This window comes from Simochromis diagramma, unplaced genomic scaffold, assembly GCF_900408965.1.
Source record: "Simochromis diagramma unplaced genomic scaffold, fSimDia1.1 OVJJ01000205.1, whole genome shotgun sequence".
Taxonomy (NCBI): Eukaryota; Metazoa; Chordata; class Actinopteri; order Cichliformes; family Cichlidae; genus Simochromis; species Simochromis diagramma.
The window spans coordinates 355,785-376,377 of record NW_024386782.1 but is presented as its reverse complement, the minus strand read 5'-3'; the positions used below and the strand labels follow the sequence as shown (position 1 = coordinate 376,377).

The window sequence follows — 20,593 nt, the reverse complement described above, 5'->3', positions numbered from 1 at the left end:
ACGATATCAGATCATCCTCCACCAAACCATCTCAACTCTGACTCTCTTATTTTTTCTTCACCCAAACACTGAATTTCAAGTTGACTTTTTCATGCCCCATCATCTATAAATAAATTCAGTCTGTCCACTTCTTTGGGTTATGACAAAAAAAAAGCCTTACCTGAACTTTTTGTTGTACATATTAGGATGCCAACAAGGAACAATTTCATTACTGTTAAGAATTTTATTTGATGCATTTTCTCCAGAGCTAAAGAATTAAAAAAAAAACAAAAACAAAAACAGGAGATAAGAATTTTCCCTCCAAAAATCATGCTTAATTCAGCTTAGACTTGCTATTTAGCATCCACTGTGCGGTAGGCTCACTGCATCATCAGCACTTCCACTGACCTCAGGTAGCCACAGATAGCTGATGGCAGCAACACTGCAGCAGGTGGCTGATGTGTGAAAGTGCCAAGCAGCATGCCATTCAGTATAAAGCGATCATTGTTACCCTATTGTTTGTAAGAAGAGGTCAAAGAGGTCAAAACAGAAACCCAGTACTGAAAAATGTTAAATATGTCTTCTCTGGCCATGATGAAGGCTTGGCTTTCACATTAAGCCCACAGGCAACACAATTTATTAAAAGGCAGCTTACAGATTCAGCTTACACAGGCAAGGTATCAATCTGATAGTTGGCCATAAAGCATTCCTAAACTTAAACTGGAAATGTGTATAAGAACATTAGCTTACCTCACTATTTTACAAGTATTGGCCCTTGTTATAAACTGACATCATCAGCATGTCTTTGTAGGCATGTTGTGAGGATAATTTTAGCACTTTGCTAACCTTAATACTATCCACAGTAAGCACAGCCTCAAAGAACTGCAGACTCTTTCATGTTTTAACATGAAATTCAGTTGTCTGCGCTTGCCATAGGCTTAAAAGGTAAAAGCCCAGTGATAACGAATCATTGTTAATGAAATTCTCCTTCAAATTAAGTGAGTGATGTAGGATGTTAAGGTCAGGAAAAAAACTTTATCACAGATAGAAGTCAATTTCTGTCTGTGACAGTTTCAAATATCAGCAGCACAGAAGTGCCAATGAAAGACAATTAGATTTCCTGTTGTATCGGAGCTAAAGGGCCTTGTATACGGCAGGTGGAAGATTTCAAATACCATGGCTAATCAACTCCTGGATATAAATTATTGTCATTCCAGTGAGCAACAAAGTACATTTCACAAAACATTGTCATCCTCTGTTGGTCTTTACAACTTAAATCTTGCATAAAATCTGCTGCATTGGTATATGTCTCTGCAGACAAATCTATGCACTAACACTGTCATGGTTAGGGATTCCCCCTCGGGCCACTGGCGCTCAAAAATGTATGCAGTCATAGCGGCACAGTGGGAGAAATCATCCGACAAATGGCAGGTGTTGTATCACTTTTATATTTCTTGTTTTTAATGGATTTACTTTCCTAACAGAGCAGATATCTGTGACTTCACTTTGAAACTGTTATATAAATAGTTATTTTATCAGACTGTCTATCATGTCTGGCACTCTGAATTATTCATACTTATCTTAGTAGTATTAAAGTAGAGCTTTAAAGGTCCCGTTTCAGTGCTTTTTTTAAAACAGAGAGAATAATATGCATGATGATTTGTGTTGAAGCAGTGCATGTGTTTTTATTCCTCCCAACAGTGAGGTGCTTTTCAAATACATGAGCCACTGTGGCTTTGTTAGTATTGGTGTATGACTGTTTGTATGTCTCAGCATGTGTTTCCCTATACCAGGGGTCAGCAACCTTCAACACCCAAAGAGCCACTTGGACCCGGTTTCCACGCAAAAGAAAACACTGGGAGCCGCAAATACTTTCTGAAATCTAAAATGAAGATAACACTGTATATATTGCTTTTTTTACCTTTATGCTTTGTGTGAACAACTAAAGTAAGTAAAGTTTATTTATTAAGCGCTTTTAACAGACAGGCAGTCACAAAGCGCTGTACACAAAGATTAAAATACACAATACAATCAATAGACATTACACACAATGTAAAAGATCAAATGTAAATAATGTAAAGAATATAAAATACGTAGATCAACAAAAGGCTTGTTTGAACAGAAAAGTTTTTAACTGCTTTTTAAAAGAATCCACAGAGCAACTACGGTGTGTTGCTTATGAAATCCATGAAGTGCTACAGAGAAAATTACATTTTATTTATGTAATTAACACATTTTGAACTCTTAAAGAAATATAACAAAAGGAAAGACGCCCAGCTGAACTAAAACGATCCATGTAGCAAACAAAAACTGTTGTGAGCCGCCACCCTTATATCGCCTTTGGGCTTTTGGAGCCTTGACCTGACTTTTAAAAAATAATTGGAAAAAAAGCACTATGCTGCTAAAAAAAAAAAAAAAAAAAAGATATTTGCAAAATTCTGCCTAAATATGTATTTTACCTGGTTAATGTGTGTGGCGGGGCGTGGTCTGCAGTGCCGCTGCAGGGGAATCGGACGCACCCACGGCACCCGCAAACACGCCTCGCCGCCTTAAAGTCTGTGCTCTCTCTGCTGTTGTGTTGGTGCGTGTCGGGCTGTGAGCTGAAAAGCTACAGCCGGCTGTATGCGTACAGCAACCGTGTGTGAAAAGTGGTCAATAAAGAGATGTTGAGAAGCGTCGGGTCTGCCGTGGTATGTTTACAATGGAACTTCTGCTCCTGAACCTCTGCGCACAGCGTCTGCAAACCGGGGCTGTACGAAGTCCCTTTCATCTTTACGCAGGACTGTAAGCTGTCATCTGTGAGGCGCGAGCGGTGTTTATTTTTAACATAGTTCACGGTGGAGAACAGCTGCTGACATAATGTGGATCCGAAGATCCATAATTGGCCTACCTGGGGTTGAAAGTCTCGATAAATGCACGGCGTTTCGACATGTGACGCTTATTTTGAGCGATGAAAAATCATAAAATATAATTTTATTTTCATATTTCAAAATCACAATAATCTTCCAATTTAGAACTACAAGTTAAAAAAAGAACTAAACACAAATAAAATACACTTCAGCTAATTACTTCTAATTTATTTTCCCAAACCACCCGGAGCCGCAGTATAAGGACAAAGAAGCCGCATATGGCTCCAGAGCTGCAGGTTGCCGACCCCTGCCCTATACAATAAGAAACTAATAACAAAAATGAATGGGATATTTGTGAATAGCTAATAGAGTTTTGTTTTGTTGGCATTTCTATGTGTAACAGAATAAAGTCCCAGAGTAAAGTGCTCATGTAAATGTTTGAGAGTGGCTCACAAAATGTGCTCCTTTATCAGGTGTTTTTTTTCCCCTTCAAATTGAAGATGTCAGATTTGATTCAGGTGGAGCTTTCATTTTTCATTTCAAACAGTGCAATATCAGTTGATTGGAGGGAGTTAAGAGATTCAACTCTGACAGTAAATTTGATAGCAGTACTTGAAAGACAATTAATCAAGACACCAAGATCGCCGGCTCCTTCATTCGGTTCTCAATTCACTGTGCTAGCATGTGCCCCCTGAAACGACTCCTATTTGCATGTATATGCATGCAGTGCGGGATATCTATTGTTTAGAGGATATGTACCAGTCAATTTACGGCATACTGGCTGAGGCTAATCTGAAACTGCCAGTGAAAATGATTGAATTTTTGCAATTACTTCACATCTTAACATGTCCGCAGTTTAGCTGATACTCTAAACCAGAACCAAACGCAATGCCTGAGCAGATGCTGCAGGAGTTATGTGATTTTTACCAAGGCCATATTTCCAGGCCACATTATTACAGTGGGGCTTCAGTATGTGACATTTCACTTACTGTTTTCTTAGTCAGGGCTGAGATCTGAAATGTGTTTTCTCACTCAGAGCAAAGTGTGAAAGTTTAGTTTGACACAAGCCCTAAAAATAAAAAATGAGGACGTTTGATTTGACTTGATGTGACACTTGAAAGCAAAAACATAATCAAGTCTTTAGTTTTGACCTGGTAAAATGCAAAACAGTAATAGCAAAAGACAGTAAATAATTGTTTAAGGTTAAAAGAAATGATTATTTATTCTGGAATTGTGAAAATATCTTTTACTATTTAAAAAAAATGTATTAAAATGCTTCTTTTGGTGAATTCAGCACTCCAAACACGTCATCTCATAGGACAGAAAGCAGCAAATTTTTACTTAAATTGTTACACGATTATCAAAGTTGCAGAATGATTTCCTGTTTATGTACTTTGGACACTGCAATTAGTTAAGCAAAGCCTGGCAGGCTGTGGATTTCCAGTCAATTCTCATGCCAGGGTTTCAAATAATATTATTCAGATGGTAGCACCTGTATGTATCTATGTCTGCACGTACCTTTAACGGGTGGGCCAATCTGAACGAAACATTGCATGAACAATGTTTTTTAAAAAAGATTGGTTATAAATCCCAATTCTTTTGATTTTCATATAAATGATCTTCATCTCATCATCCTCCTGCAAATGCAATGTTACATTCTAAGTTTGTGTTTCTTTCATGTGTCACGTTCAACATGCGGCACCCATAACGTTCACCAAAATTTGTATCCACAACAGAATTTTGTGTGAATCACCATTTAAATTATTTATAAAATAAATCAATATTTGTATTATGTCACTATTTAAAAATGACAGGTTAATTATTACCAGCCAACATTACAGTACTCTATATAAGTATCAGACCCAAGGTTTACAATTTAGGGGTTTTTGTCTTTTAACTTGAACTCATTTCTATGAAGCTCGACTACATTGATACCTACCCTTTAGCGCTTGAGCACTGACACATTGGTTGTGGTATTACTTGTCACAGAGTGATCAGTCTTCTTTTGCAGAGCAACAAAGTCCACATTTGCATGTTGGAGGGATGGAGGATACAATGATTTATGTCCCATTTGATATCTTACAGATTTTTAGTTTATTTTAATCGTTCACTTGCTGGTTAGGTCTTAGGCACCAAAAACAACTTGCTTAAATTTACCACATTAACCCTAAATGTTAAAAACTTAAACTTCATTGCAAAGCAATCCTTTCAGATTCCATATCTGTCAAGTTCATCTCACGACTGCATTAACACGGTGTGTCACTGCACCAGCAGCGACTATTATGAGAAGTCTAATAAAGGTAGCTGGTTGTTGAAAGTTTAGCCTTCAAACTTTGAAAACTTCTTAAGTGAACACGTCCAGCCTGATACAATGCAAACTCACAAAATGGCCTTGAATGTAAAGTACACAGTAAAACTGACAATGGCGATTACACATTACACATAAACTCAATGTGCTTAACATAAATGATAAAAACTGAATGCCCAAGGGGAATAAAAACATAATAACAGGCCTCACAAGCAGATAAAATACTAACATTAATATTTCTAACCAAGATACTGTATCTTATATTAGATTAAATGGTAAACTTATGTCCAGATAGAAGCATTTTTCTAAGCTACACACACACAAAAAAATTTACGCAGAGGATATTGAAACTTTTGAGATATATTCTTAAAATGCCTTCAATTCCATGAGGGCTTGGAGTGCTTTAACACTATTGAATGGCAGCTGATTCCACAGACTTGCAATACACAGCAGTATGAAGAAAAGCCAACATGTAGCCACCCTTCCTCTGGCAGCTGACCCTATGACGTCCTGAGTAAAATGCACTGGGTGGTTGCTGAAACCAGGCCAGCTGTGAATCTTACAGCCCTGAGGGGAAGAGCCAGAAAATGTCACCAAACTCTTCAAACAACAACAAAAAGATGCTCTCGGAGGCACGCTGCTGAGCGCTGTCACAAACTCAAGCATGACACCTCCCATGTACAAGTCTATATACCTCCCCACCCTCCTGCCTGTGAAGATATCAACCTGAAAATAGCTCAGTGAAGCTGAACACCGAGCCGCCATAAATAAATCACAATAATATTTAAATATTCATTGTAGAATAAGAGAATAAGGGGGGGAAAGCAGAGGATAAACTCCTTCTTCTTTGGTTCACACATCAAAACAGTTTGCCTTGAGGAAGTTTGACTGCATTATCAAATTCTCCCTTCAAGGTACTCATCAAACATACAGTAGCTTGTGTAAGAGGCTGATAGTCGTCACGCCTCGGGCTGCCCGTGTGAATGAACAGCAGATAAGGGCGTGTAGCTCATTAGCTCAATTATATTATTCACTTCTGCCGTCTGTCGATGCACTAAAAAAATAGGATCGAATGTGCCGGTAGATATGAAGACATCTTCATTGACACACAGGCTAAGGTAGAGTGATCATACTGTAAATATAAAGAGATGGGGGTTTCCATTCAGAAAATACATCAGCGTGGGGTTGTAGAGCCTCGCAGCAGGAGCTTGGTCAATAAATCTGTTCTTTAAAAAAAAAAGCCTATCCTTTTGTCACACAGAAGCAGGAAAAAATCTGAAACAATCAAAATAGCACTCGACATGCTGCGGCATTCTCAGCGTGGAAAACGGGAGGTCTGGCATGCACTCCTCAATCCTGCCCCGCTGTTTGCTTTTGATAGCAAAAGTCATAATGACATTCAAGTACTCACCAGGCTGAGAAATGAAGCTGACAGAAGGAGAGAGAGATAGAAACAGAAGGAAGAGGAGAGCACAGAAGTGTGTGTTACTCACATAATACTCAGATGAGTGTGTGAGTGCATGTGTGACCTACTGTACGTGTTAGGGTGAATGTGCTCAGGGTCGGGTGAGACATAAGTTGGTTTTGTGCCAAGTGGTGCAACTCGCTGCGGTGGAGACAGCAATGTTCCGCTGAAACCTAAGTCTGTTAATAAAGTGCGTGATTAATTTGCTCTGTGTCATTTTCCCAGTGTCCTCCTACAACACTACTTCAGAGATGACTTGAAGAGCCATTTAATTACTCAGCACTTTGCTCACTCGGAATTGAAGAATTGCCGGTTGGACAACACCTTATGGGGAAAAAACATATGCATAAGCAATTTGGGAACTGTTACATATCAAACGCCTACACTGTGTATATACAAGAGGAACACAGTGCGGGGAGTATATATATGTATGCTGTATGCGCGCTCCCCGGCTAAACACAATTTTTCATCTGGCAGTCAACAGCCTGGCTCACAGGGGTATTTTTGTTTAAGTAAAGAACAGAGTGCCTTCAAAGCTCCATTTGAATATATGTTTGTGTGTGTCTTATTCATGTCTTTATGCATAAATGTACACGTGCATTTTCCTGGAAGTGTTTTTGTGTGGTCACAAGCATCTGCTTGTGGGTTTGCATTGCTGCCTCTAAGACCCTGTTTATAATTGGTTTGAGCTGGTGTCTTGGGCCATCACATTACAAGTAAATATCACCATATGCGCTTGTCTTTATCATGTTTCTTTAAGTGTTGAGCTGACGACTAGTGTTCAGATTTCATTAATGTTTATGTAACCCGTTTTAGGTCAAGAGTTCGTTTACACGGATATCTTGTCACTCGCACAGTCAGATATCATCCGATATTATCCCACATCAGGGAAGGACATGCACATGAGAGAGGGCTTTCTGGCAGAAAGCCAATCAGAAACAGTTTTAATACAGCGTTAATACTGCAAAAGGCTCTGTTTTAACAGAAACTACTATCTTTTCCTCAACTTAGCCATGTAGGTGCTTTATCAAAAGAAGAAAAATGCGTAAAAAATGAAAATATAATGTAAGTCTAATATAATTTGGGTTTCTCAAGGGTAAAATCCTGTGTTTGACCCTCATCTTCAAATTGACTTTATTGTCCTACACGTCTTCCACTACAGGACGCGTTGTGATTTAATATTTGTTCCTGAGTTATATACATAATTTGTCAGTTGTAATGATGGTCATGGAGCATCATTAACATGATTATGTAGGAGCAACACTAGCACGCTACAGCACTGTTAGGAATACATGAAGGTTGCATTTGTGTTTGCATAACAAAAACACCAAAAGCTAAGCTAAAGTGGTTTAAGAGATTAGAGCGATGTGTCTTGGTCATCTAAGAATCTCACTGAAACTGTCCACAACCTAATTTCTAAAACTTAAAAACAATGACTTGCAAATCATTTTCAATACAATCTCAACTTTTCTTTCTCCAGAAATTCAGTTGTTTATTCATGTCTATGTGTGTGAATGGCAACGTACAGTCAAGAACTTCATGTTCACTGAGCAAGGAGCATGTTTAAGTCTGCGTGAGAGGAAAGCTGGCTGAAAGACAGATAGATAGACTGCGTGTTTGTGTGTGCGTGCGTGCGTGCGTGCTAGCATACTGGGGTTTCTTAACAGTCTGCCTAGCAGAGGGTGAGAAAGCGAAGTGAAGGAGAGTGAATCAAAATGAAGTGTGTGTATCTTAGAGAACTGGCAAAGGTGAGTGTGTGTGTGTGTCAGTGTGTGTAGCCGATTCCCATGCAGGGATAAGCAGCTTAGAGAAGAAGCATATTCTTTTCTAAGTAAATCTCATTAATTTTAATTAGCTGTATATTTAGCCTGTACACCTGGATTGGGTGTAATTCCGTTTGTATATATAGCGACAGGTGAAATGAGTCAGGTTGCAATTATATTGCTGAGCAGTCTCGCATTAGCATAATGTCCTGTTTTTTGATTGTGTCGCATGGCTAAGAAGGATATCAGAGGCAAATATGCATTCCCTTCATTTTCCTATTGCATGCTCTGTGTAGCGCGCCAGGGCTCGTCCTTTTAAGCGTTCACCTTTTTTTTTCTCTTGTGAGTTCTTTCTCCCTCCCTCGCTCCCTACACTGTTTCTTTTCATTTTCTCTCCGGTCTGTTCACCCCATCATTAGAGTGCGCTCACTTTTTTTTTCCTCCTCCCTCCCAACCCCTCCTCCTCCATTTCCCTGCCGTCATGCACCCTTACTGTATGGTTTTCTCTTGTTCACGTGAATGCCTCTGTCTTTCTCCCTCTGTCTCCCTCGCCCTCCCTCCTTTCCTGGGTAATCAGCTTATCCTATGTGTGTCCAAGCTTCTGTGTCTGCGTTCCTCCTCTCTTTGTTTCGGATTCATTCAGCAGGGAGATTAGAGATGCCTATTTGGTGCTTTTGTCTTCAACCGGCACAGTAATGCTGAGTTACACCGTGTGGCGATGGCCCCATCGTCAAAAGTCGCATCCACTCATCACGAGTTCATCGTACCTTGATCGGTGCAAAGGGTCAGGTCCAGATTAAAAGCCGAGCCTGGACCTCTCGACTGGTCACCGTGAGTTTAAAGTCTGCACTTGCATTACAATGACTCACTGATCATAAGACCTTATCTACCGCTTAAAACGAGGCATTATATTCCTTTCGTGAGTTCCTAGAAAACATAGATGTGGCACTTTTTAAAAGCTCAAGGATGACAGAATAAAGCAAACAAGATTTTTTTCATGCTCATCAGCAGACTGCTGCTTTTTTTTTTCCTTTAAAGTGATGACTTCAGTTCCTCCACTTAAGACAAGAATAGACGGGAGCAGCAAATCTCATAAAAGTGTAATGATACTAATTTAGGTCACAATCGCTGTGTACAATGAAAATGTTCCAACAATGAAAATATTCACTGTATCAGGCGAGTACCTGTCTAGGTTGTGACATTGAAGGAGAAGAACAATAACAATAAACCAAAAACACTTTAAAAGAACTTGAAATGAGGTGCATGAACACAGAGGAAACTAAACAAAAAGACAATTTACTTCCTCTTTCTTTTAAAACATTTAGCACTCTTGCATAATTTACACCTTGTATTAAAATTCAATTTCTTTGGATCTCTGTAACTCAGAAAAAAACATGGCTTTACAGAGAGTAAATACATGGCACGATCTTAACACTATCAGGTCCTCCACACCACCCACAGAGATGATCAAACCTCAGCCAGGAGTAAATAAAGTGTATATTCGCATCCTGCAACCACTGCAGAAAAGTCTAAACTTCTCCAGAGTTTGCCGTTCCTTCAGCCTCTCCAAAGACACCTACAGTGGTACAATACAGCACCACACTCAGATCCCATCAGTTTCTCACTCCTATCCCCTTTTTCCCCTAGCCTTTACAGTAGTTGCAAACTGCAGTAAAAATCCCTCGTCATCATTTTTGTTGCCTTCCAGGAAAGACTCGTAAAAGACGACCTTTTCCACTTCAATGAAAAGTAAATCCAGGCTCTATAGTATCATGTCTAATGATCCTATGCCCGTCATGGCTGTTCTTGTTGACAAAGCAACCTCCCCAAATGACACCCCCGCTTTGCATTGGCTGCATTAAAATATTTGATCCGATTACAATGCAGCCATAAATGATGAAAACACATACACTAAATGCCAGGTAGTGCATTAATTCAAAGGGCATTTAAATAATACAGAATGAATTTCAATAGCAGATCTGCAGTATATATAGAAGCTATGAGCATTCAAGCAGGGTGGTACAATATGATTGGGAGGCATAAGGAGTGCAGCAGTGCAGTGGAACCATAAATGAATTCCACTGAGCAGTGGCTGTGTTACAATGCAAAAACTTTAATAATGATACTGTCCAATAGTTTCAATGCAGAAAACATATCTCTGTAAACAATAAACTTGCAACTAAAACAATAAATAAATATGCTGTGTATAGGAGGCAATATTCAACTCTGCTCCGGCACAATAATATACCACTAAAAAGTAATTGTATCCGATTTTAGGATCCAACTGGCACTCAGTTGAACTGATAATCAGCCAGTCGATGGTAAAGCTATTAAAAAAAACTTTGCCGCATGTGCTGATGAAGGACACAGATTCAAAGACCTTGTCACTCTGTCTGCTGATTCACTTTAATAGCGCTAAAGAAAAAGTGTCAGACATCAGATTTATTCTCCTTATTCTCGTGAGACTTTATACTACATTAAGTACTAATCTGGAGAACTGCTTCACAGTCCTTTTCCTAAACTGGTTCTATATTTGACAGTTATATTAGAGGCTCAATAAGACTCACCATCCAGTCAATGGACAGTGATATCCTCAGCAGAACTAGGTAGAGTTCCCTACACAACACACAGGTGAATTGAAATGGCTTTATGGTTGTGGTATCAGTGATAAGATCCCCCCACAGACACACTCTCTACCACAAGCTGAAGTGATGGCATCATCAAAAAGAGGCAATATATAAGAGCAACCTCCGCTCTTTCATTGGTGGAGCTCCTGCGCTCAGGGGGAACCCTCAGCACTCAGAGTCAATCAATACAAATGCTTCGCTTTACAGCCATGCACTCGAATCTTCCAGCACCCGGTCATAGTTGGAGTTTACACACAGCACAGTGATGTGCTTCAACAAACAGATACACCTTTCCAGGAAGCCCTTGGTCTGACCACCCATGCGCTAATGACACCATTGGTGATTTCCACCCCTGCAGCAATCAATTAAAATACCCGCCAGAGAATTCCAGCAGATAACATGAGAAAAGCAGGCAGGTAGGAATGGGGGAATGAGCGCGAGGGCCTTGATCAAAGGAAAAGCCAGATGAGTGCTGAACACAATACGGGCTCTTGTTGGTGGAAACATGGTAAATTAATTTATTTCAAGGCTGACGCTGTTGTTGTTGTTAGGTTTGTTTAATCTGTAGTGTGTTTGTGAGGTGATGGTTTTGAAGCTGGCTGCTCAGTAAATGCGGGACCCCTATTTTTCACAACCCTGAGTTGCTGCAAGGTGATGTGTCTTCTGCGAAGCACCAGAGAGGGCGACGAATGCGTTGCCGCTCATCAAAATCTCAAGAGCACTTCTTTCTTTTGGTTTCTTAATGGCATTTGCTGTTATTATGATGGCAGCATGCAAGACTGATCTGTTCTGATGTAATCTCACATTGCCTGAGAGAGCCTGGGTGGATGAGATCTGCTTCAGATTGATGAGGTCTAATGGAGTCTTGTTTGGGTGCAGTTGATACTTCTAACATCCGAAGATACTGGCGCGCCACTGCATTTTAATTCTGCTTAATTTAGCTACAAATGACTTATCAACACTTTTGCCTTGTTGAACTGTGACTTTCTCTTCCTGCCGCTTACGCATGTGTAATGTTTCAGCATGTCGAGAGATGTATGAGCATAACATGAAGAAACAGCAATGTGCACAATGTGTGATGCAAATCATTCCCGGGGGCTCTAGTGGTCATGGTTAGAGCTTTGTTGGAAGTTTAATCAATCAGCCACAGCACACTAATTAATCGGCATGATGAACAGGAGAAATAATTGGTTTTCTGCCAGATGTGAATCTGTTTCAAACTAATGCCAGCCAATCAGAATCCAATTTATAATCAGAAAACTGATCTGGACAAGAAAACACTTAAAGGATCAGAGAAGAATAAACACACAAGACAATAGAAGTAATATGGCTTTAGATTTAAAATTCCGATAGCAGACAGTCTCCTGGAGCTTTACTACATGTTTTAGCATGTGTATTTTAGATGCTTAATTGGATCCATATAGTGTCACAATCTCCTTCAGTTTCACAGATTCAAATCTAGGATATGTGCTAGATTATGTCATTGTCGTTTTTCTCTTAAAAGACAAACATATTGCTAATTAACTGGCATGATTAGTATAAGAATAATTAATTGGGCTCCTCCCCAGATGTTTCTGACTGAATCTGCAGAAAACTAATGAGGGCTGTCTGGTTTTTCTATTGAAGCGGCAGATGTCATTAGCTACAGCCCACATTGACAATACTGATCAGCCCACACTCCAATCAGACCAGGTAACCAGTGGCTGAAAGTAATAGAAGAGCACTGGAGGAAATAAATAGCCAGCACTGAGATTGGAAACCACTGGTTTAGCCCCATGCCAGTGGAGCCAAATGGAAAAATAGCTTAGGCCTCTTATTAATGTCACAGTGGCTAGGCGGTAATTCCCCCAGGCTCTGTGTACCTCGGCTTGTTAATGAGTCACTGCTTATCAGTCAGCCTTGTTAACAGGCAGAGGCCTCCCATCCAAACCGCCTACTGCTATTGTGTGTTAGCCGTACTGTGTATTAGCCAAATGTTCCCCCATCTTGGCACACAGGAAGTCAACACCAAACAACAGCAACACACAGGAAGTGGGCTTTTAGCCAGTGAGAAAGAGCTGCTCCTGGGGGAAAGGAACCCCTTCTGTAGCAGTATAAAGTGAACCACTGGCAGAGACACACACACGCAGAGCCCTCCCGCCTATAAATCTTACCACACTAACAACTGGTCCACACTGCTCCCGTCCTTTAATCCTTATCCATTACTAGCCTCAGCTGGAAGCATCGGGATTCATTCAGTGTTTCTGACTAGCAGAACTCGCTGAAGTAAATAAACTATTAGGCATGTTTCCTGCCATGAATGCAAACACTCTACTGGAGTCTGAGATCAGACTGCCATCAGGCTGCCATAGCGTTGAGGGCCAGGTGGTTGATTGGAGGTCGCAGCACACTGTTCTACGTGCTGTCAACTGAGTGCTTCAGCAGACGGACCCTCACACTACACAGCAGTCCTGTGGCAACTGGGTCAGCGGTACAGAACCAGGGCACAGCCGGCCAATTGCATGCCTAATCTGTGCCCTTCTGAGAGGCACTTTCCATCTACAGCGCATGGCTGCACATCCAGCTGTGGAAATGGATATGTCAAATGGCGTGCAATTAGTGTCTCCCTGATTCGTTCACATGCTCCAAGGATGCCTGGCCACAGATAAATCCAGAGCAGAGTTAGTGCTGTCCTTTCCATGACTTTGACATACATCAAATGGAAGTCCAGGATTGATCAAGAGTTTAAACTATCATGAACGCTATCATAATACATGATCAACCCCATATGTCCTGGGAAAGTATTTCTTTTTTCTTAATTGTACCTCTCTGACCGATGATAAGAGACAAACAGTCAACATATTTTTAATCCACTGTGGACTCTGAGTATAACAATAATAGACGGTCCTACTCTGATGGCTCATCTGCTTTAACGTTGACTTGCTGAGCTAATCGTTTTCCTCTCTGATACATAACACTGAATTATTTAAGCTAAGTAGACCCTTCTCTTGCAAGGCCACTTAGCATGGAGATCTCCATTATGACGGCATTATCTGACTGTCTGCCCCACCCTACTCCACCTTCTACTAACAGCTCTGCTGCTGTGTCACAACATTCAGACAGATCGGAGCGGATGTGAGTGATGGGCTGGTGCTTTGCGGCTTATGCACTACATTTCCCTCTATAACTGCAACACCATTGCTTACCACATTACTCAAATGTCAAGAACAAAGCAGCAAACACAAGATTTATTCATGAATATATCTATTTTTCTGTATCTTGAATTTTTTTTGGCATTGTTCCTTGGTGTTGTATGTGTTGAATAAAAGCTGGGTTCCTTGTTTGCCAGTGGGAAAATCTACAACTTTTCATTATTTCTTGCATCAAGGCCACTAAGACAAATTTCAATACTACTGATAAAAAAAGTATCCGGTCTTCTTCTGATTAATGCATTTCTATATAGGTGCAAAAAATATATTTTCAAACATTTTTGACAAGTGATTCTGACTGATTTCACTGCAGTGATATTGTTAATTTGGTTTCTGTGGAATTAATACAAGTACTTGATCATTATTTGATGACACATATTACTGACAAAAAGACATGGATGCCAAAATTGTTAACTCAGCACTCCACGGTTGCTTCCCATCTCTCAGCTGTGCTCTTTGACGTGTTTTCTCATCTCCTAAATGCTGTCAGACGTCCCAGGCTTAATTACTCTCCTTGACTGACATGATAATGTAAAACAGCACTTAGGTGAGACCAAAGCAAGAATTGGTCACGCATGGTCAGGCCTCCCTCCAGGCACACCTTAATCAAATGTGACATGCATGTGAATGCGAGCCAAAATCATTTTCGGACCCAAATAACGAACCAGCGCCTGGGTTTCAATGACGAACTACACAGTTGGGGTCAGCATCTTGACAGGAGATTGATGTTTCATCATCAGTGCCTCAGTCTGAGGTGATTGTTTGTGCATTTCTCATCTTCAGCAACTCTATACGTTTTGACATGCTTCCATTTGCATTTGTATTACAGCAGCCTGATCCCAACTTCTAGACATACCCATATTGTTTCTCACTTTCTACCGCACTGACCAATGTGAGCTCACACCGACAATCCTTCGCTCCCCCAAATTGAATTCATAAATGCACGGAAACTCAAGTATACCTATTTCAACAGAAAATAAAAACAGCTGATGTGGATAAACAAATTCAAAGTACAGTAAATGTAGTCCGTGTGCGTGCATATCTATGGGCGTATACTGTGTATTTCTCCATGCATATGCATGCAGTGTGTATTCACAGGTGCATTCAGATTTGTGAAATAGTGTGGGTGTGCATAAGTGAATACAAGGGGCCTCTGAGAATATATATTGGAAATGCAAATCAGGGAACATCTATTAGGAGCCTTATTACCTGCTATATTGTCTTACAGTTCTTTGTCAAACTCTGTGCAAAAAAATACCAAGTGTAATGAGAAACATGCCGACAGGATTCTACCTATGTCAATCAATTTTCTGTGGATTGAGGGCCAGTGGTGACGCACCATTTTACCACTGGCAAAACTCGTCCTCTAAAGGTTGTATTACCAGCAGTCAGTCACTTGAGTGTTATGTAATTGGAAAGCACATCGGTCTGTATATTCTCGCCACTCACAGCAAGGATGATATCATTACAAAGTGCTTCTCTCATCAAATCCTGTCTTACCATCCGCTTTGAGCCGCACCCAGCTCATCGCAGTTTGAGCTTCAGCCATAAGGACTGTCATATGTCTGTATAAGAGTTTGCACGCTGCTTTGCCCCTACCTGAGAAAGCACAAGACAATCGCTCTTTATCTCCAAGTGTATACTCATGAGAAAGACAGAGAGATGCTAAGCAGGTAAACATCCAAGACTGCTAATGATGAGTGTTTACCTGTGTTTTTGCATCTTAAGCGACCTTATGCAAGTCATTTAAGATGTCACTGAGAGAGAAAAAGAAGAGGAAGTTACTGGGCAAGTGTGCTACTCTGGCAAAGGACCTGCAATGCATTGCTGAGCCCTACACCCACGTGCGAGTCACACACATTCCTAAAAAACAACAGCAGAAATTCCACTGGGGTCTGGGGAGGTGGGAGTGTCCCATGTGCTTATTAACGCTGCTCTGATTCCCTTGTCATAATACAGGAAACAACGAAAAAGCCTCAAGTAAACAGATAAGGGCCACCACAAGAGACAGAGAGAGAGGGTCAGGGAGGTCAGGGGCCCAGAGAGAGACAGTAAGAAGCAGACAGATACAGAGGGAGAGAGATGTGCTTACCAAAGCTAGTATTGCTGTGAACCGCAGCTGTGAAGAGTACTGTCAATAAGCTGACACTCCATAATGCAAAGGGGGCTGATGGGAAGGCCATGTTCGGGCACACAGATCCGCCTGTCTCACTGAATCCTCAGGAGGGCAGAGGAGCTCTGGAGTGTCACCTGCAGGGAAAGCAATGGTGAGATAAAGAAAACAAGCAGGCAAGGCCAACTGGCCACTAATTGCATCCCCTGCCACTGGTTGGCTGCAGCTGAATAAACGCTTGGCCCACCCGTTACTCACGCGTTGCTCCATGGGTATTCATCGATCTGGTTGTGTCATACTATACCGACGACTGATTGAGGGAGGTGGGAGTAAGGAGAGAGCGGGCGGTGATAGAGCCAAACAGAGGAGTAGACGGAGATGGTGGCGATGTTTAAGTGTTAATGAGGGGAGACGAGAAGAATGGGGGTGGTGGGGGGTGGTGTTCATATTACTGTCAATTTATTCCACTTTAACAAGCTGTGCGCATGTGGGAAGAAGGAAAACGAATGTTTCTGGGGCCATTTTCGAGCTCCAACTAACTCACTCTAATTAAAAATAACGCTAAGCAACATTCCCACAATTGGCAGTGAAAGAAAAAAGGAGAAGAGGAAAGACAATGAAAGACACAGCAGCAGCGGAGAGATACACCTGCCGCCCGCTGAGAATACACGGTGCGCTTTGCACTAGACCGGAGACGGACCGTCGTGCTTAATAGCTTCCCTGGCACTCGTTCTCACTCTCTCTCTCTCGCACTCCTTCTCTTCCTCTTTCTCTCACGCAGATTCCTTAAAATAGCAGTAGCTTGCGCAGAGGTGAGCCCTCGGTCCATCTGTGGACGGCTCCCTCATTGTCATCGCCGAGAGGGAACCGGGGCTGTAACGTTGGCTGCGGGACGGACGCACGAGCGGGCGGTTAGGGCGGGGACAAGGGGTGGGATGGAGTAATGGAGCGGAGGGGGGACGTGGGGGAGGGGGGGCATGTCATGGGAAAGGGATGTTGGGGACTAGAGACGGGGTGGGGGGTGTCTATGTTTATTGTTGCTCCAGCCCTTCCTGTTGAGTGATGGCGAGAAGCGAAAACAAAACTGGACCAAGTGTATCCATGGGAAATAACGCGGAAACTGAGCGCGAAGAACAGAAGTTCTTTGCTTACGCTTAACGTGGAGAGTGAAACCAATAAAGATGATGACAATAATAATAATAACAATAATGAAAACAACAACAGCTCGCGCATGGCTACCTGCATTGCTGCGACGGACCGCGAGAGCACCAGAGGACTGGTTCTCAGGTCGGAAAACCAGTCCTTCTCCCGCGCTTGCAGAAAAATCTGGTGCTCTTGAGAATTTGGGAGACTCTTGAAAAGGCTGGAGAGAGGTGGCTGCTGCACACCCCGCGAGTTACGATCTTTTTTTCTGCAAAAGAGCGCGGAAAGAAAAAAAAAAGGAGGAGAGGAGAGGAGTCGGGAACAGCGCAGACAGCCCGACAACAAAACGTACATTTAGAGTAAATTATGAAACACTCAGGGATTATACACTTCTCTCCCTGGGCAGGCATAACGGATTACAGAGAGAGAGAGGGAGAGAAGGGAGACTCGCAGTGCGCACACGGACACATTCCTGGAGACGGAAAAGCGTCACCACTGACAGGTGTCTCCTGTCCGCCCTACAGGCTACATCCTAACCCTGTACATTAATACAAACTGTGAAACATTGCACGGCAATAACCACACGCACACACACCGGTATAGTCCGCCTCCGGAGTCGGGTTTTGTTGATGCTGGTCTCCAATAAGGTCCCCAGTAAGGTCCCTCCTTTGATGCGCAGCAGTCGCTTGTTCGGAGCCTTCTTTCAATCTGCTTTTATCGACTTTTTTCTCTCTCCTTGTTCCTTCTCCCGACTCCTTGTTTTTCTTGCTTTTTCCCCCTCCGCTCACTCTCTCACTCTGTCTTTGTATCTCTATCTCTCTCTAGCTCGCTCTCCACGGCTACCGTTCACTGCAGCAAAAACAGACTGTCTGAAAGACGAGCGGGAGGGGAGGGGACACGGGAGGGAGGGATGGAGGGAGGGAGGGGATTTTAATACGATTTGGCCCGTACCACCGGGATAACAGGGCCAGAGCAGGGGCCTACTGACTGAGAGCAGCATGAAGGAGATGGAGCGGATAGTAAGATCTTACCATAGCGAAAAATCATCGTAATGTTGCTATAATATCCCACAGTGAGTCATCTGACCTTATCTGCCTTTATGGAATTTCATTATCCCCTGTTGTACATAAGCTCGCTTTATCTAAAGTTTCCATAGCCTACAGAGTAGGTACAAAATTCTTCTCCTGAATTCAGACCTACATATCTCATATCGGGTCAACTGAAGCTGATTGTCACGGTTCTCAGTGGAGTATAATGTTTCTTATCATTGATGCTATGGAGCTATTACTTATATCTTGCAGATAGGCCCACTACTATTTCCCATCGGTTAGATAATTTCCATGGTTGCCTAATGATTTAACCGAGTCCTTGGCCTTGTGGAGTTGTGGGACTTCCGTTTCCTCCCTATTTTCCCAGAATACTGTAAGTCCTACTTTGCTGAGACGTTATCGTTTCACAGTTTGTGCAGTAGTCCATTAATGTTTCTACATCATAATGGCTACACCCATGGGAGTTTTGCATATGCTTGCAACGTTAAAGGGGAGAGTCCTTGTAGTTTTGACGTTTTTGACGTCAGGCCCGTTTGGGAATCAGGATCCAAGGGTGGAAGGGAGAGAGGGAGGAGGGGGAGGGGTTGTTCAACTTGCCAGAGAGGATTAAGGATTAGTTTGCGGGCGGATTAGGTCTGTGTGTGGGGAGGCATGATGGGGTTAAACATGGATGTCACGACAGCCCAATCAGTGGTGGTGGCAACAAACTGAAACCGAGGAGGTGGAGTTGAATGAAAAAATTAATAAATAAATAAAAAATTATAAAAACCATGGGGAGCGCGGGGGGAGTGGGGAGTGGTAGGGGAGTCGTGGCGTTTGAGAGATCTTCAAGCAAGCAGCTGCTTTCCCACACTGAAAGCAAATAACAATATCAGCTCTGGGCTCCCAGATTTGGGGGGTTTTTAAAGATGGAAATAGTCCACCTTCAGGGATCCTTGAAAGGATTCAAGGTCCCCACCCTGATTTCCCTTAATTTAAAAATACACAATGACTTCCACCAACTCTTCTTCTCCACTCGCACTGTACAATGTAGTTATGGTCTTTAATTCAATACAGAATCTGCATACAAAAAAAAAAAATTCTAGCACTATGAGTCATTTATGTTCAAAGTAAACCGGAGCCTTTATCTCTCCCTCTGTCTCTGAACCGAATGGGAGGATGGAAACGCGGCATCTGGCATCATTAAACACTTGTTACGAGGACGGCAAAATGCTTTAAACGTTTAGCTGCTGCCGCTGCTTCAGGAAAGCTTTTTGCTCTGGTTTAAATGAGCGAACAGCCCCAGGTGCCGAAACCGTGAGCGTGCGCGCGTGTCCGCTGGTGAGACTGTGCAGTAATGTGCTCGCGTGATAACTTAGCGCGCAGCCTGGACAGTAAAGCTGGGAAGGAAGCCCCGTGAAGTTCTGCTATGGTTTCACGCCTTTTCCCTATTTCAAATCTGCATAGATGAGATGACCTTTGCGCGGTGACTTGGCTCCTGTGAAATTACCAGGCCAGATGCACTGTTTTTGAGCTTCTGCAAAATAAACACGACTATGAATCATCTTCTTTCCACCAATCCACCCTTGTCGTCGACAGTACAGAGCAGCTCTGTTATGCACATCTTATCTGCAAAGAACATTTAAAAAAAAATGTAAGCTTTATTCCGAACCCTTCTCATTAAAGGAAAAAAATTACAGCCGGATCCTTACATCCACATCTCTGCCGGGACTCGAACCCGGAGCCTCTGGATTAGAAGTCCAGCGCGCTATTCCATTGCGCCACAGAGACTGAGGCACCGTTTTTTCTATCAAAACCGGGTTTATACTCCCCCTCCCAGCCCTGCGCAGCATCCTCACCACCCCTCAGCATCAGGACCGCAGCTCCGTGGTGTAATAATTTGCCAAACGGTAGGGGGTGCTGCCGCCGCATAATCATCAGTGACTTAATGTCTCATAGAAACAGTGGGAACTCCCGCTTTTCATCCCCCATTTGTTTCGTGCAAGTTATCTCGTCAAAATATCATTATGGTGATGTTATCAGAGCAAAACTAAAAGATGGAACATTGTGCATTGGGAATGCATCAACAACTATGAGCCAGAGTGCTTGTTGTTTGTAGGGGAATGAAAC

The 20,593-nt window shown here is 42.2% G+C and overlaps 1 protein-coding gene and 1 non-coding gene across 4 annotated transcripts in view; both read right to left on the bottom strand.

Annotated features, from left to right (window-relative positions):
• The window catches only part of cadm3 (cell adhesion molecule 3), a 104,962-nt gene extending 86,635 nt beyond the window's left edge, over positions 1-18,327 (bottom strand). The window contains exons 1-2 of one of the 3 annotated variants that reach the window (XM_040014474.1): positions 18,031-18,327; positions 16,272-16,429 (exon numbers count right to left, since the gene is read on the bottom strand). In XM_040014474.1, the coding sequence (XP_039870408.1) occupies positions 16,272-16,362 (91 nt within the window). In that variant the 5' untranslated portion in view covers positions 16,363-16,429; positions 18,031-18,327. The remainder of the gene's footprint in view (positions 1-16,271; positions 16,430-18,030) is intronic. The other 2 variants (XM_040014491.1, XM_040014482.1) reach the window with 2 other exon arrangements.
• Positions 18,328-20,180: 1,853 nt separating this feature from the next.
• trnar-ucu lies at positions 20,181-20,254 on the bottom strand. Its single transcript has one exon. It is a non-coding gene; the product is annotated as a tRNA-Arg (tRNA).
• Between the last annotated feature and the right edge of the window lie 339 nt (positions 20,255-20,593).